At 40.3% G+C, this 14,430-nt stretch overlaps 1 protein-coding gene across 4 annotated transcripts in view; it reads right to left on the bottom strand.

Moving 5' to 3' along the window:
- Positions 1-1,192: 1,192 nt before the first annotated feature.
- The window catches only part of Pik3r1 (phosphoinositide-3-kinase regulatory subunit 1), a 91,048-nt gene continuing 77,810 nt past the window's right edge, over positions 1,193-14,430 (bottom strand). Inside the window, exons 1-11 of one of the 4 annotated variants that reach the window (XM_010637290.1) lie at positions 14,282-14,424; positions 12,238-12,373; positions 10,721-10,823; positions 9,890-9,988; positions 9,606-9,786; positions 9,242-9,367; positions 8,125-8,267; positions 6,172-6,348; positions 6,014-6,082; positions 5,142-5,312; positions 1,193-4,059 (exon numbers count right to left, since the gene is read on the bottom strand). In XM_010637290.1, coding sequence (XP_010635592.1) covers positions 3,870-4,059; positions 5,142-5,312; positions 6,014-6,082; positions 6,172-6,348; positions 8,125-8,267; positions 9,242-9,367; positions 9,606-9,786; positions 9,890-9,988; positions 10,721-10,823; positions 12,238-12,343 — 1,365 coding nt within the window. In that variant the 5' untranslated portion in view covers positions 12,344-12,373; positions 14,282-14,424 and the 3' untranslated portion in view covers positions 1,193-3,869. Of the gene's footprint in view, positions 4,060-5,141; positions 5,313-6,013; positions 6,083-6,171; positions 6,349-6,868; positions 7,012-7,985; positions 8,063-8,124; positions 8,268-9,241; positions 9,368-9,605; positions 9,787-9,889; positions 9,989-10,720; positions 10,824-12,237; positions 12,374-14,281; positions 14,425-14,430 lie in introns of those variants that run through there. The other 3 variants (XM_010637289.3, XM_010637291.1, XM_010637287.3) reach the window with 3 other exon arrangements.

The following is a 14,430-nucleotide window of genomic DNA, read 5'->3' as shown; positions in this document are numbered from 1 at the left end:
GTTTTTTTTTTTTTTTTTTTTTTTTTTTTTTTTTTTTTTTTTTTTTCTTTTCTTTTTTAAATAGCAGCATCCTGGGCAGCTAATGCTCTCTCACGGTGACAAATTAATGTTAAGTTGCATGGTCTTTCCAATTACTCAATTCCACCCCTTCCCCACCCATCATTCTAGTATTTTACATAACTCAATGTTTTAAAAATAAGAATTTGGTATTTTGGAACTTTGTCCCATGCGAGGCATTGTGCTTTAAACTGCTCCTTTCTTAAAATGACCCTAAATTCAAAGACAGCAGGGTCTGCTTTCTAACTGACTTGGATACCATGCATAGCAAAAGCACAGTTGTTAAACCAGCAGAATTTTTTCTCCCAGTAAGGAACATCAGTAGGACTTCCCAACACGTTACTAGTTCATAACCAGCTATATGACAAAGCAATTGGGTCCCCGAAGTGACAGCTCACGCACACATATTTTGACTTGACACACTAGTAAACAAGGATTTCCAGGATAAGGAGTCATCCAGACCTGCTCCCTTAAAGGAGTAACTTCTAAAAACAAACAAAGTCAAAAGAATTATGAACTTCTCACTTCACTTGCAATTTTCACCTAAGACAAAACAAAGCAACCTCAAAGGAAAAAAACCCATACACATATACAGTAACTGTACTAGACATTTGCTTGTTATGTACTTGAACTCACTGACTGCGAATCTGTTTTGGCTGAAAGGTGTACTGGAAACACAGTCCATGCACATATACATATATACATATATCTAGGGCGGTGACATTGTCACATGTTGCAAACACACTGTTTTTGCCTTTTTACACGGTTGTGATAATTCTGGTGTGGAACATGTGGTCCCAATGCTCCCCTCTTCTACAGCCCTTTCACAGCCTCTCTGCAGCTAGATTCTGGCTTTGTCTTTTGGATGCTACACATGGTGGGAAAAACTGATGCATGGATAAAGCACGAATCAGGAGTGCCTCTGCTGTATGCATTCATACTCACGAGCCTCTCAGACAACAGTGGAAGGTGGCTGTCTGATTGAACCCACAGAGCCCTGATGGCCAAACAGAAGGGTGATAGTGGCGGGCATGCTACATTATCAACAATAATGCACTCAGCGGGCTGGGGATTTAGCTCAGTGGTTCCACCACCTGCCTCACAAGCACAAGGACCCGAGTTCAATCCCCGTAAAAAAAAAAAAAAAAAAAAAAAAAAAAATGCACTCAGCAGAATAGGTATGATGTAACTAGCTGTTAGATGGAACAATAAATTCTTCCTTCTGTTCAATGAAAATTCTATTGCACTTATGCTTGTGAGATGCAAACACGAGGTGACCGCCTAAATAGCATGTCATCTTGCAGAATGTTGAAGCAAAAAAACCAAATTGTAGTTTTCAATGAGACATCACATCTCAGATATAGTTTAGAAAATAAATGAAAATTATTTGTATTGAATAACATATATGATGTGCTACCAAAAAAGAAAAAAGACCAAAAAAAACCAAAACAAAACAAAAAACCACACAAACCTAGTTTATAAACACTATTAACTGTTAGACTTCAAGATCTCACCACCAGTTTTAAAGCACAGACACAGACTAAAATCAGGGAAAAATATTACTTGTCTGATGAGGAGAGGGAGATGGTCAGATCGGAAGTCAAGTTTGAGGGCTGACAGTCTAGCTGAAGACTGACTTTATGTAAAGAAAAGTAATACATTCTACAGACCATTAACTCAGCTGCTAAGGTGGATTCTTCCGAAAGATTTTTAAAGGGAAGAACATTTAAAAGACAAAACAAATTATCTTCACTTTGTATTTGATGGGAAGAGAAAGCTGCGCGTGAAACTAATATGGAGAAAGGGACACGAACTATGAGATCTCATTGTCATCTGCCGGAGCAGTGACCATGATTATAATCAGCCTTTCCTGCTCCCGACACATGTACAATTTCTGCAACATCTTCCAAAACAACAGCTTTTGCATATGTAAATTTGGGAAGGAGAACTCTCACCACCACCCTAAATTGCAAGGATGACACCTCCACCCCCTTCCTTTCCCGAGTTAAGTGGGACGCACCATTATTTGGATAAATGAGAAGGCTCTGCCTTTGGATTCCTGCAATGGCCAGGACTTGAACAAGCTCCACAGAGCCCACAGCAGTAGCCGTGTGCTGTGTCTCCTTGCTACGTGTTCTAAATTGAATAGAAAGCTAGGAAAGTAACAAACACCAGCTAAAAATATTTTTCAGATCGTGCAGTTTTAAAAAATGGATGTTGGTTGTCGTGACTAGTTTCATATTAGAAACAGAAACAACACATGTTCTAAATGCAGAGATTATACCTTGAAACCAGTGTGCTAAACAAAGAGGAGCACTGTTCCAGGAATCCAAACACAGACTCTCAGCTTTTCATAAGAACTTTAAATAAAAAAATCCAGACCAGCTGCACTGGGTTAAGAGTTACAGTAGGTTTGTAACTGTCACTAAATTGATGCCAACCAGCAAGTCAACGTGGAAGAAGACTGAAATATAAGAGACTTCACTTGCAGTTGTTCACTTCTCTGTAATCATGAGAAAGTGCACACCACCTGCACCACCCCCTCCCCCAACCCCACCTGGTACAGCCCTCCACTACATTCCCCGCTCCCTAAATTCAAGAAGTTCACAATTCATTAGGAAACATTGCCAGGTACCGTATTTTAAGAGTCTTAAAACATTGTTGGACTCAGCAATACTTTTGTCATATTCATATATCTTTTTTTTATTGAATAAAGCAGCTTTGAAGCTTATCAGGCACTGCCCAACAAAACATTTAGTCCAAAAAAATCTGTTATGAACTTTTTAACCTTGGGCTAACAGCCAAGGACTCTGTACAAGAAAAACTGTAAAATATTTCATAGTTTTAATTCTGAAGCCTTTTACTGGCATTCTGTACACTTCTTTAAAAAAAAAAGAATAACAAAATGACTATTAACAAAAATCAGGGACAATATTTTCAGGCAACGAAAATTGGGGTAGAAGAAGCTTATTCTGAAAGTACATTTTAAACTGATAACTTAATGAAAATTAATTGCATAGAGCTGTGCATTTAGCCTTCAGCAAAACAAAACAGAAGCTATTTGGTATTGATACAAATCCATCTATTTGATAGTTAGTCATCCAATAGTATGTACATATTTTATATACTGAATGTCACTTTAAGTCCTGTTTTCCGAGCTCCATTTTTCTGTTGCTGAGTTGTTTTTTGTTTTGACAAGATTAAACACTTTCTGGCACTCTGCTACAATAGATTTTTCTCTGAACATGTGTGGACTGATGTCCTCCCCAAAATGTCCCTCATGAGCGAAGTGCCTTTCTGCTACATAGCATTCACTTGCTAGAAAATGAAATAATCCACAGTGCGATGTGTCTGGGCTCACTGCGCACAGCGACACCCAGGCTAACCCAGGCTGGACCCAGCACCCTTGGGCACAGGCTCTTCAGCCCTATCTTCCTTCTGGTTTCCAAAGTCCCAACTTTGAGCTGGTAAAGCTTCAGAAAGCATTAACAAGCACCATGGTTAAAGGCCTCTTTGTCCCTGCACGCAGAGATTTTTGCATTTCTTTTCTCTTTGTGTTGTGGCTTTAAATTAAACCAAAATTTTTAAAAAAAGGATAAGCAGTCCAGGTTAGAAACAGCTGATCATCCTGCAGCCCTAGGCTGTGTGCCTTCTCCCTACTTCTTTTTGTCCAAGAAAGCTCTAGTCCCATCTGCAGAGAGACAATGGCTTTGTTTCTGCAGCTCAATTCACAGGTCAGGCTGGAGAGGAGCCCTTTGCTTCCCAGAGGCCTCAGGTGGCTGAAGGTCAGGAACATGATCGGAGGGCAGCGCTCATCGCCTCTGCTGTGCATATACGGGGTATGCTAGTGTGACGTTGAGGGAGTCGTTGTGCTGCACGAGAGAGGTGTGTTGGTAATGTAGCACCAGTTCCTTCAGGGAGCTGTACAGGTTATAGGGCTCTGCAAAGCCATATCCAGTTGCTGTTTTGTTGATGACGCAATGCTTGACCTCACCGTCCACCCTGGGGAAGACACGAAACACAGGAGCCCTTTGAGTTTGTCCAGGAAAACTCTCAACTCCAATAAGATGTTTTTAACAAAGTCATTGTCCTGCAAGACCACACTCTGCATGCAGCCCCTGACAAGCTAGGGGAAGAGGCCTAGGCGGCTGTGACCTCTGTCCGGGCTCTGTCATTTACTGACTGGCTGAGGGACTTGAGCAGGGAGAAGCTCTTGGGCCAGCTACAGTGAGCTGTTGTATTTTCATCTTTAAAGGGATGTAAAAAGAGGACATGAGTAGCACATCTGTCACAGACATGTAAGGGTGTCAGGTGCCTGCCAGGACAAACCCGTGACAATGGCAGCTCCCGAGCACGCTGTCACACTACACGACCCGCAGCATTGCTGCTCCACTGGAAATCATGAACAGGATTCTTTCAAGCTCGCTCTGAAATGTCTACGCAACCTGCCACCTGCATTTTCTCTGTATTCTATTCCACTGTCCACCCAAAGGTCTCACTTCTTCCTTCCTAAAGGAGTATTTCTTAAATACAGATTGACTGTGGAATATAACGTACTTTTAGAATATTTCTCTACTAGAAGACTTGGACTTCTCTAACAGAGAAATGCCAGTGACCCAAGACTCACTTTTTAAAGCACTCCCCAGACTATTATGAAATAAATACATGTCTCTTCTTGTTCTGACCCGTTTCTAAAGCAGACTTTCCGTACTGGTGCTGTTCTCAAGTGAATTGCCTGGGATTCTATCTACACAATAACATTTAGGAAGAAAAACGGGGGGTGGGGGGCAGGGGTGCCAGAGGCATTGTGCTTCCACTTTCAAGCCAAGGAAAGACTTATCGATATCTCATGATTAATTTGCTGCCAAACTGGAACCCAAACCCCCATCCTCCTGCTAAAATGTAGGTTTCCTGCTATTAGACCTTACTGACAAACACTTCTGGCTAGACTAGAAGATGACTTTATGTCTATTTTATTTCCCCTTTCGCATTATTGAACTATATAATTCTTCAAGGCTAAGACCTTCAAGGCCTAAATCCTTCGTCAAAATCGATGCACGAAACTGAGCCCCGGAGATACGTACACCACAGAGCAGGCATAGCAGCCTTGCTTACTGCTCTCCCGAACGAGAAAAGTGCCGTCACGCTTCCCTCGCAGTAGGTTCTCGGCCTTGTTGCGGTTGCTGCTGCCCACATTCCACGTCTTCTCATCGTGGTGGGGCAAATCTTCGTCGTCTTCCACCAGTGAATATTGGCTGAGCAGGCAGGAGAGAAGGTTTGAGTGACGAGTGTGGGCGCCCCACCTCGCCCCGGAGCCTCCCCTGGGAACAGCCCTCCAGTCACGTCCACCCAGTTCTGTCCACTCTGACCCAGCCCTAGTTGGACCAAGCACCACGTGGGTGACCCGGCCCCACCACTCTGCTCTGCGTTTTGCACACTGTGCTCATCCTCCAGTGCAGCACCACACCCACCCACACACAAATTGTTAGCGATAACTTCGGCTATTTCTGTTTTCAGGTCAGCAATCACACTGAGGTACCTGGTGGAGAGGACAGTAAATGGTCCTGTTTACTGGGTTTAGATCAGGAAATTGTTTAGGAGGAATGCCAGCTTTTGAGTAACTCGAGCCAAATATATACTTAACCTTCAAAATATACTAAACATAACTGTTTTGTTCTGATTGCTCCAAAAATATTTTGGGATTTTTTTTTTAGATTGTTCAGGGACATCTTTATGGAGACCCATAGGGTTATTTTATACAACTATGGGTAAAAATAACTCCAAGTCCTCCTTAGCTAAACTTTCCATTTCAAAAATTCTAGATGATGACATTCAGTTTATATACTTTTCTCCTATGAGATGTTCCAAACTCATTGAACTTCCTCACTTGTTATAAAAACAGTCAGTTAAAATGAGGAAAACCTTTTGCTATCACCCATCTTTTGTAGCCACTTACTCTTCAGTGTTTTCATTGCCCAACCACTCGTTCAACTTCTTTTGCCGAACACCTTTTTGAGTCAACCACCTATAAAAGATGTGAAGAGAATGCGGTAATAACTCATCCTTAATCTTAGCAATTTCCAGCCATTCCCTTCCAGGGCTCTGTTTCCTTACATCAAGTACTGGTCTCGTGTCTTTCTCAGCTGAATGAGGTCTGGTTTAATGCTGTTCATACGTTTGTCAATCTCGCGATACTCAGCTGCCTGCTTTTTCAAGTCTTCCTCCAATCTTCTTCTACTGTCAATAATTTCACTGATCCGCGACTTTAACTTATCATAATTATGCATAATTCTGCAAGGAAGAGAAATGTATCTGTAATTGCCTGAGGACATCATGAAAGCTCCCCAAAGTTTATGAAAAGTTTCATCAGATCACAGCAAGATAAGGCTCCTCAGGTAAAGAGCATGTTCTTGTCATTTTTAAACTATGTAAAGCACAGAAAATGAGCAGGTTTTTTTTTCCTTGAATAGATTGTATGGCACATTTTTAATATATAATCACAGTAGATAATGAACAAACCCATTGGAGATTACATTATCTAAAAATAATGGGAAGTAAATAGATCTTCAATCTTCTAGAAAGATAATGAGAGATTTAAGACTATTCACTAAAAAAAGTGATTAAATATAACAACATAAAAATTTCTATAAGCCAGGCGTAATGGTGTACTCCTGCAGTCTCAGCACTTGAGAAGCTGAGGCAAAAACACTGCTGAGAGTTGGAGGCTTTAAAAGACTATGGTTATTTCTAGCACAAGGACAAAAAAAAAAAAAAAAAAAAAAAAAAAAAGAAGTGTTCATGGTTCACCCACCTCTGTATTTCTTTCTCATTGCCTTCACGTTTAAACTTTTCTATGTATTCTTTGCTGTACCGCTCCTGGGTTTGGCACTGTTCTTCAAATATTTTTATAGTTTCATTAAATGCTTCAATAGCTGTTCTTTTCATTTGGATTTCCTATAACAAGGTTAGTAAGACAATGTTATACCTTTCATAGAACGACTTGATTTGTATCATCTATAGCTTCTGAATACAGTCATCCTAGGTATCAAAAGAGACCTTCTGGGATCCTCCTCTGCTACCAAGATCCATGGCTGTTCAAGGTCCTATAGAAAGGGATGTGGGAATCACACAGAGCATGGCGACTTCCTCTTGTGTACTCTATAGTAGCTCTAGATTACTTATAGATGTAGCTCTAGATTACTTATAGATGTAGCTCTAGATTACTTATAGATGTAGCTCTAGATTACTTATAGATGTAAATGCTGTGTGAATACCGTATGGTATCCCTTAGGGATTAAGGACAAGAGAAAAAGCCTGTACATGTTCAGACAGATAAAAGATCCACCAACATGAGGGCCAACTGTACTGTTAGTGGCATGAGAATTCATAAAACCCATGAAAACAGTATCACAAAAATACATGGAGAATTTTCTCAATTGATGGAGAATGATCCAGCTTTCAGTTTACAGCGTTCACAGGGCTTTCTCCCCCTGGCTCTCCAAGAGGTACAAGTCTCTAGAAAAACACTGAAGGAAAGGTGCCTTCACCTTGCCTTTCACAGCAGGGCATCTGAATGTGAAATCTCCATTTCAGAGACCAGACAAGTCTGTGGCACTTTCAACCTAAGCAGAATTTTTCAACTGGGACTTTTGTCAAATCAACTTAGAAGTGACCCCCCCGCCCGTTCAGTTACTGTGTGGACGTAATTATTCTGCTAACTATAGGCTTCATTAGGTTTAGAGATTTAATGCTAGAATAATCAACAGTGATGCACAAAGAAATGATCTCCCTCACCCACTTCATCTGCAAATCTCAGCCTTTTTTATTCTCTCTCCCTCTTTCTTTTTTTTTAAAGATGACTATGACATGTGTTAGGGCCTGACAGCTCAGAGTTCTGAACTTTTAGTTCAGTTTTGCAGAGCACTCACCTGGGAAGTACGGGTATATTCTTCATATAATCTATCATATTCTCGACTTTTTTCTTGAAATTGAGTGTTATATTCATGTAACTTTTTCCCTATAAAAAAAAAAAAAAAAAAAAAAAAGAAGTGTTCATGGTTCACCCACCTCTGTATTTCTTTCTCATTGCCTTCACGTTTAAACTTTTCTATGTATTCTTTGCTGTACCGCTCCTGGGTTTGGCACTGTTCTTCAAATATTTTTATAGTTTCATTAAATGCTTCAATAGCTGTTCTTTTCATTTGGATTTCCTATAACAAGGTTAGTAAGACAATGTTATACCTTTCATAGAACGACTTGATTTGTATCATCTATAGCTTCTGAATACAGTCATCCTAGGTATCAAAAGAGACCTTCTGGGATCCTCCTCTGCTACCAAGATCCATGGCTGTTCAAGGTCCTATAGAAAGGGATGTGGGAATCACACAGAGCATGGCGACTTCCTCTTGTGTACTCTATAGTAGCTCTAGATTACTTATAGATGTAGCTCTAGATTACTTATAGATGTAGCTCTAGATTACTTATAGATGTAGCTCTAGATTACTTATAGATGTAAATGCTGTGTGAATACCGTATGGTATCCCTTAGGGATTAAGGACAAGAGAAAAAGCCTGTACATGTTCAGACAGATAAAAGATCCACCAACATGAGGGCCAACTGTACTGTTAGTGGCATGAGAATTCATAAAACCCATGAAAACAGTATCACAAAAATACATGGAGAATTTTCTCAATTGATGGAGAATGATCCAGCTTTCAGTTTACAGCGTTCACAGGGCTTTCTCCCCCTGGCTCTCCAAGAGGTACAAGTCTCTAGAAAAACACTGAAGGAAAGGTGCCTTCACCTTGCCTTTCACAGCAGGGCATCTGAATGTGAAATCTCCATTTCAGAGACCAGACAAGTCTGTGGCACTTTCAACCTAAGCAGAATTTTTCAACTGGGACTTTTGTCAAATCAACTTAGAAGTGACCCCCCCGCCCGTTCAGTTACTGTGTGGACGTAATTATTCTGCTAACTATAGGCTTCATTAGGTTTAGAGATTTAATGCTAGAATAATCAACAGTGATGCACAAAGAAATGATCTCCCTCACCCACTTCATCTGCAAATCTCAGCCTTTTTTATTCTCTCTCCCTCTTTCTTTTTTTTTAAAGATGACTATGACATGTGTTAGGGCCTGACAGCTCAGAGTTCTGAACTTTTAGTTCAGTTTTGCAGAGCACTCACCTGGGAAGTACGGGTATATTCTTCATATAATCTATCATATTCTCGACTTTTTTCTTGAAATTGAGTGTTATATTCATGTAACTTTTTCCCTACAGCTTCAATGTTATCTTCTTTGACAACTTGATCCTAAAAGGATTAGAGGGCAAAGTCAAATCGGTTGATAAAAGTATTAATGAAATAACAACTTCTTAGTAAAGGAGGAAACAAGGAAAAAAAATCTTTAAACTAATTGATTTAGCAATTTTAAAAGTACAATTGTATTATCATAGTGTAAAGTTTTTTCAAACCTGATTCATCTACCACGAAATGTTTTCTAAATTTGAAAATATCTTGTCTACACATCATGATAACCAGTTTTGATTACCTGTTGGTATTTGGATACTGGATACAGTAACTTCACATCCAGTTTGGGATTGTACTGAGCTAGAGATTCATTCCGGTAGTGGTTTATTAGTTCAACCACAGAATTGAAGGTTAATGGGTCTGAGAAGCCATATTTTCCATCTCGATGAAATATCTTGATTAATTTGTTATTCCCTCCTTTCCTATAAATTTAATGTAAAATAATAGTATTACAATTTCCTAATAAAGAAGTATGCTTCTGTGTTGACCCCAACACCCAAATCTCAGCTGTATTCCCTAACTCACCTTAGTGTAAGCGTATAATCACCATGCATTTTAGTGGATGCATCTCGTACCAAAAAGGTTCCATCTGCTGTATCTCGAAGTTTTTCATTTACTTCTTCCCTGAAATGAAAACAATGTTTACTACCTTGAGAACTCAGGGGCCATAAATACACTTTTTTTTTTGGTGTGTGGGGGTGATGCTGGGGATTGAATTCAGGTCCTCATGCACACAAAGTAAGCACTCTACCACTGAGATATACCCCTAGCCCTAAAAAACTTGATTTTTAACACAGATTGAGGTTCACAGCCAAATTGGGTGAGTAAATCAAGTCCCCTTATACCTATATCCTGACCCTCTAGATTTACATGTAGGTATTACATTTTCAGAGCTGATTTTCTTTGTATACAAAGGTTATCGATTTTAGTCCCATTAATAACAAGTGCATGAGAACTAAAAATAAAGGGGTACCCGCTGGTGCATCTATAATACATTTATTTTTGTAACAAATTAGCATAAAAAGTCACAAGCCCCATAAGGTTTCCCCTAACTCCCTCTTGACCCCCCCAAAATGCTTTTAAAAAATGTCATTTAATGTTCCTGAGTTTAAGACTATGACATTAATTCTTAAAGTTCTGCTTAATAGAGAGCAGTGCAGTGTCATCCTGGAGCCCTCCTGACATCTCTGTCAATAATGAAACTTCCCGGGTATTTAATTTCCTGTGGCATCCAGCACCCCCAGTACTTCAGCACTCAGTGATTTTTCTGGTTGTCTTTGGAAGAGAACCAACTATGCTCCATGCTTATGTTGGATAGTATCCTAAAAATGGAATTTAGCAGTCCTGTGGCCTCACCTGGAGATATCTCCCCAGTACCATTCAGCATCTTGTAAAGACATATTGTTATTCATACCGTTGTTGGCTACCGTGGTGGGTTTGGGTGGCTTAGGAGGCAGTGCTGCAGATGAAAGAGAAAGGAAAAGTTGCTTGCAATCCCAACTCCAATTGAACATTTAAAACTAGACTGAAAATGTTTCAAAAAATAGCATTTCCACTGTAACAGACAAAAAAGAAATTAGAATAACTGACAGATGCCAGTAATTCATAATTCCACACACCATAGAAGATAATTGTTTTTTTAAGAACAATTTCAGAGCTCAAAAAGAAACAAAACTGAAAAGAAGAGTGATAGAACCTTACAGATGAATAAATTGGGCTGACCATGTGAATTTTCACCATCTAGATTCTAGCTATATTAAAGTTGTATGCCTGGGTAAATTCATCTAAAGTAAAAAACTATAAACATATAAGCAGCAGAAATATGAGTTGGCTTTAATTTTCTCTCCTTATTTAATTATAAAACACAGACTTGGTCCTCTGTTCCCCACAAATGCTGTTGCAGTAACAGAAAAGCTCACCTAGATAAGTATGTTTTAAGAGGAGGAATTGGGTTTCTCTAATCAGTTTTTCAGGCACTGTTCTGCCAAAAGCCACTTTACGAAACTCATCGGTGACCTAAATCTTCTTAGTATTCATGTTAATATTCTGCTGGATAAACTGCTTTATATGCCAAGTGTTATTAAAAACCTTAGACCCCCCCCCTTCCTCAATGTCAAATCAGTATATATAATGACTTGGTGACAGATAAAAGACTGCAGTGTTTCTGAATTTCTTAAATAGGGGAAGGCTAAAATAGTAAAAGAAAACTGAGGAAACAAATCTAGGATTTTTGGCTTAATTTGAAGTCACACTTTTAAAGCACTGTTAGTATTTTAACTTTTGCAAAAAATGATTTTCAGGTGTCCATCAAGAATATTTTAACAAAGACTAGGATTGAAAAATGGAAACTCAATTTCTTTATACATTCTAAGTATCTTAATCTAACTAAGCAAGAGAGCAAGCAAAGTCCCCATATCAGATTCAGAAGAGTTTGGGGTCAGAGAGAACTGAGTTGGAATCAGTACTACATAGTATGCTTGCTAAAGTCAAGTGTTATCACTGCAAAGTACCACACTGTCCTCAGCCACTGTCAATAGAGAAACACGGCACAAAAGGAGGCATCATTTTAATTAAAGCAACGATATATGACACTATATCCCAGCTAGCAGAGGACCATGCATGATTAACAAAGACACCAATGAAAAAGTGAAATTTAATTCATATTCATTCAAGAACCAGCATTTACCACGTACATCCTGAGCTGCTTCCTTCCCCTGACAGTCTCTAATTCTCAAGTTATAATCAAACTGATTTTTATCCATGGAACAAATTAGTAAAAATAGCAAATGAAAGAGGACCTGTAACAGCAGCTTTCAAAAAAATTAAAAAGCCACAAAATTAACTAGCTCTCTCCATTAAAATTGCAGTATTACCTGGTGGATCCATTTCTATATAAAACATCAAGTCTGTGCCACAATTTATATCTGTCTTGGCATATTCTAAATCCAGGTCTTCCATATTCCAGACAGTGTTGTACATTTGTGCAAGAGTTTCCTTGGCTGAGCTCAGCTATAAGAAAAGAGTCCGGCTTTCTTTGTAATGGTGTCTTGGAATTCATTTTAAAACCTACAAGGGGCTGCACTGTAACCTATTACATCACACATCCCAGCCAATCAAGTCAGAAAAATGTCACCAGACCACTCCTGCTTCATCAGTTCCCTTCTATGCCAGCTTTCATATGGTCCCGAGCCTCACCGAGGACCCACGCATAGCACAGCTGCAAAGTACACAGGCTCATCGTTTCTAAAGGTGTTTAATTTCACTGTTCTCCGGCAGCAGTGAGTTTTGTAATTCCTTTATTACTCCGTGCAGCATGGCTCGCTCTCCGCGGTTGGCAGGTTGACAAAAGCTGATAGCTGCAGCTAGGAGCTTGCTCCCCCACCCCACCCCCGTGCATCTGGGTTTATAGATAGCCCTGCCATTCCTTGGTATAAAAATCTTACAAAGCCATCCTTCTGTTGTATGTTACAATCCTTATATATCTCTCATACATGTTACAAAAGCAGAAGGATCAAGAACTCTGGGTGTTTCAGTCCTGCATAATTTGCCCAGAGCTCAGAACTTAAAACACTGTCATAAATGTACTACATTAGAAAGGACAATTTTTTAAAAAATGTATAGACAAACTCTTCCTCAACTGAATATACCAAAGTTAAAAACGAGCTTTACAGGATGACAATAAAAATCTGCAGAGAATGAAGATGCCTACTATCACAGAAATAAGCATAATTGCCAACATTAGTAAGAATTTCAATGCTCCATTCCAACAAAACTAAGCAAAAAGTAGATACTTCTTCCAAAAAGAAAATACTAGACAGCAGATTAGAGGTATAGTAATCTCTGCAAAGTAGTTCATCGATGAACCAGTCTTTGGCTAATACTGCTTGAAAAGGAAGGTGATGTAATCTTTCTTCTTTCTTTTTTTTTCTTTCTTTCTTTTTTGCTTTTCTCCCTCTAGCTCAAATGCCTCACTCCAAGGACAAATATTCTTTATTAGCAGTATTTAAATCAATTTCGCTATAAGTCTAATGATTAATTTTGGTTCTTCAAAGTCTCCTGCATATAATCGTGTCACTGCACTGGAGATTAATGTACACTCCCATTGTGAACAACTGCTTTTGACATTCACAATATTCTGTGTGTGGGAGAAACCCCCCCCCATGTAAAGGGGGCTCGCTTTAAGAATACAGTGGGCACTGGTGGTCTATGCACACATGCATCTGTATGACAAACACTGAGCCCCTGAAATTTTGTCTCTTGGACATCCTATCAACTTTGGAGTCACGAAGCAGGTGAGAGCTCAGGTGGTGGCCCTGTCTGCATCCCCTCTTTGATTTCTTTTCCCAGGACTGGAGAAGGCAGGCTCATCCTGTCCCCTCCCACTTTATCCCACTCACACTTTTCTATTTGCCTAAATGGTAAAAGTGGCGGCGGGCGGGGGGTATATTCCCATCTAAAATTAAAAAAATATTGTAGTTCAGTAAAAATGTTTACCCTCGCCCCGCCGTATGAGGGGCCCAGTGCTTGGAGCAGTGCGGCCAGCCTAACACCAGCCTAGCCCTGCCCCGCATGGGGCAGCAATGGGTGAGAGCCCATCTGGCCGCTGGCCCATGTGGTAACCCGGCCTGAAGAGGAGCGCAGCGCTCGCCCGGCACCGACTGCCAGTCCAGCACTTGCTCATTAACTCCAACCCAAACCCCATCTTTCGCTTGCACTGACCCCCAGAGGACGCGAGGGAGTGTCTTCCCTAATCTCTCATCTGCCCTCTCCGGGCAGCATTCACATTCACGGGGTGTGCGCGCGTGCACACACACACACACTCCACGCATGCACGCTGCACGCGCACACACCTACCTGGTGACCAAACTAGCCAGGACCCGATCACATCAAAAGCCACAGGCAGAAAAGGCAACTTACTTTGCAGGTTATGCATTTCAACAGTTTCCCTTGGAAATGCCTGTATCCGACAATGGGGGAAAATCCAAAAAGCTGTTCTTTTCCCAAGTAGTTCCCCTCCTGCCGGCGCTGCGCCGAGCTCGCACCGCACAGGGAGCGCGCAGGGGCGG

This window comes from Fukomys damarensis, unplaced genomic scaffold (assembly GCF_012274545.1).
Source record: "Fukomys damarensis isolate Sample0158 unplaced genomic scaffold, DMR_v1.0_HiC HiC_scaffold_1, whole genome shotgun sequence".
Lineage (NCBI taxonomy): Eukaryota > Metazoa > Chordata > Mammalia > Rodentia > Bathyergidae > Fukomys > Fukomys damarensis.
The sequence above is the reverse complement of the archived record's forward strand: the minus strand, read 5'-3'. Positions and strand labels throughout refer to the sequence as shown.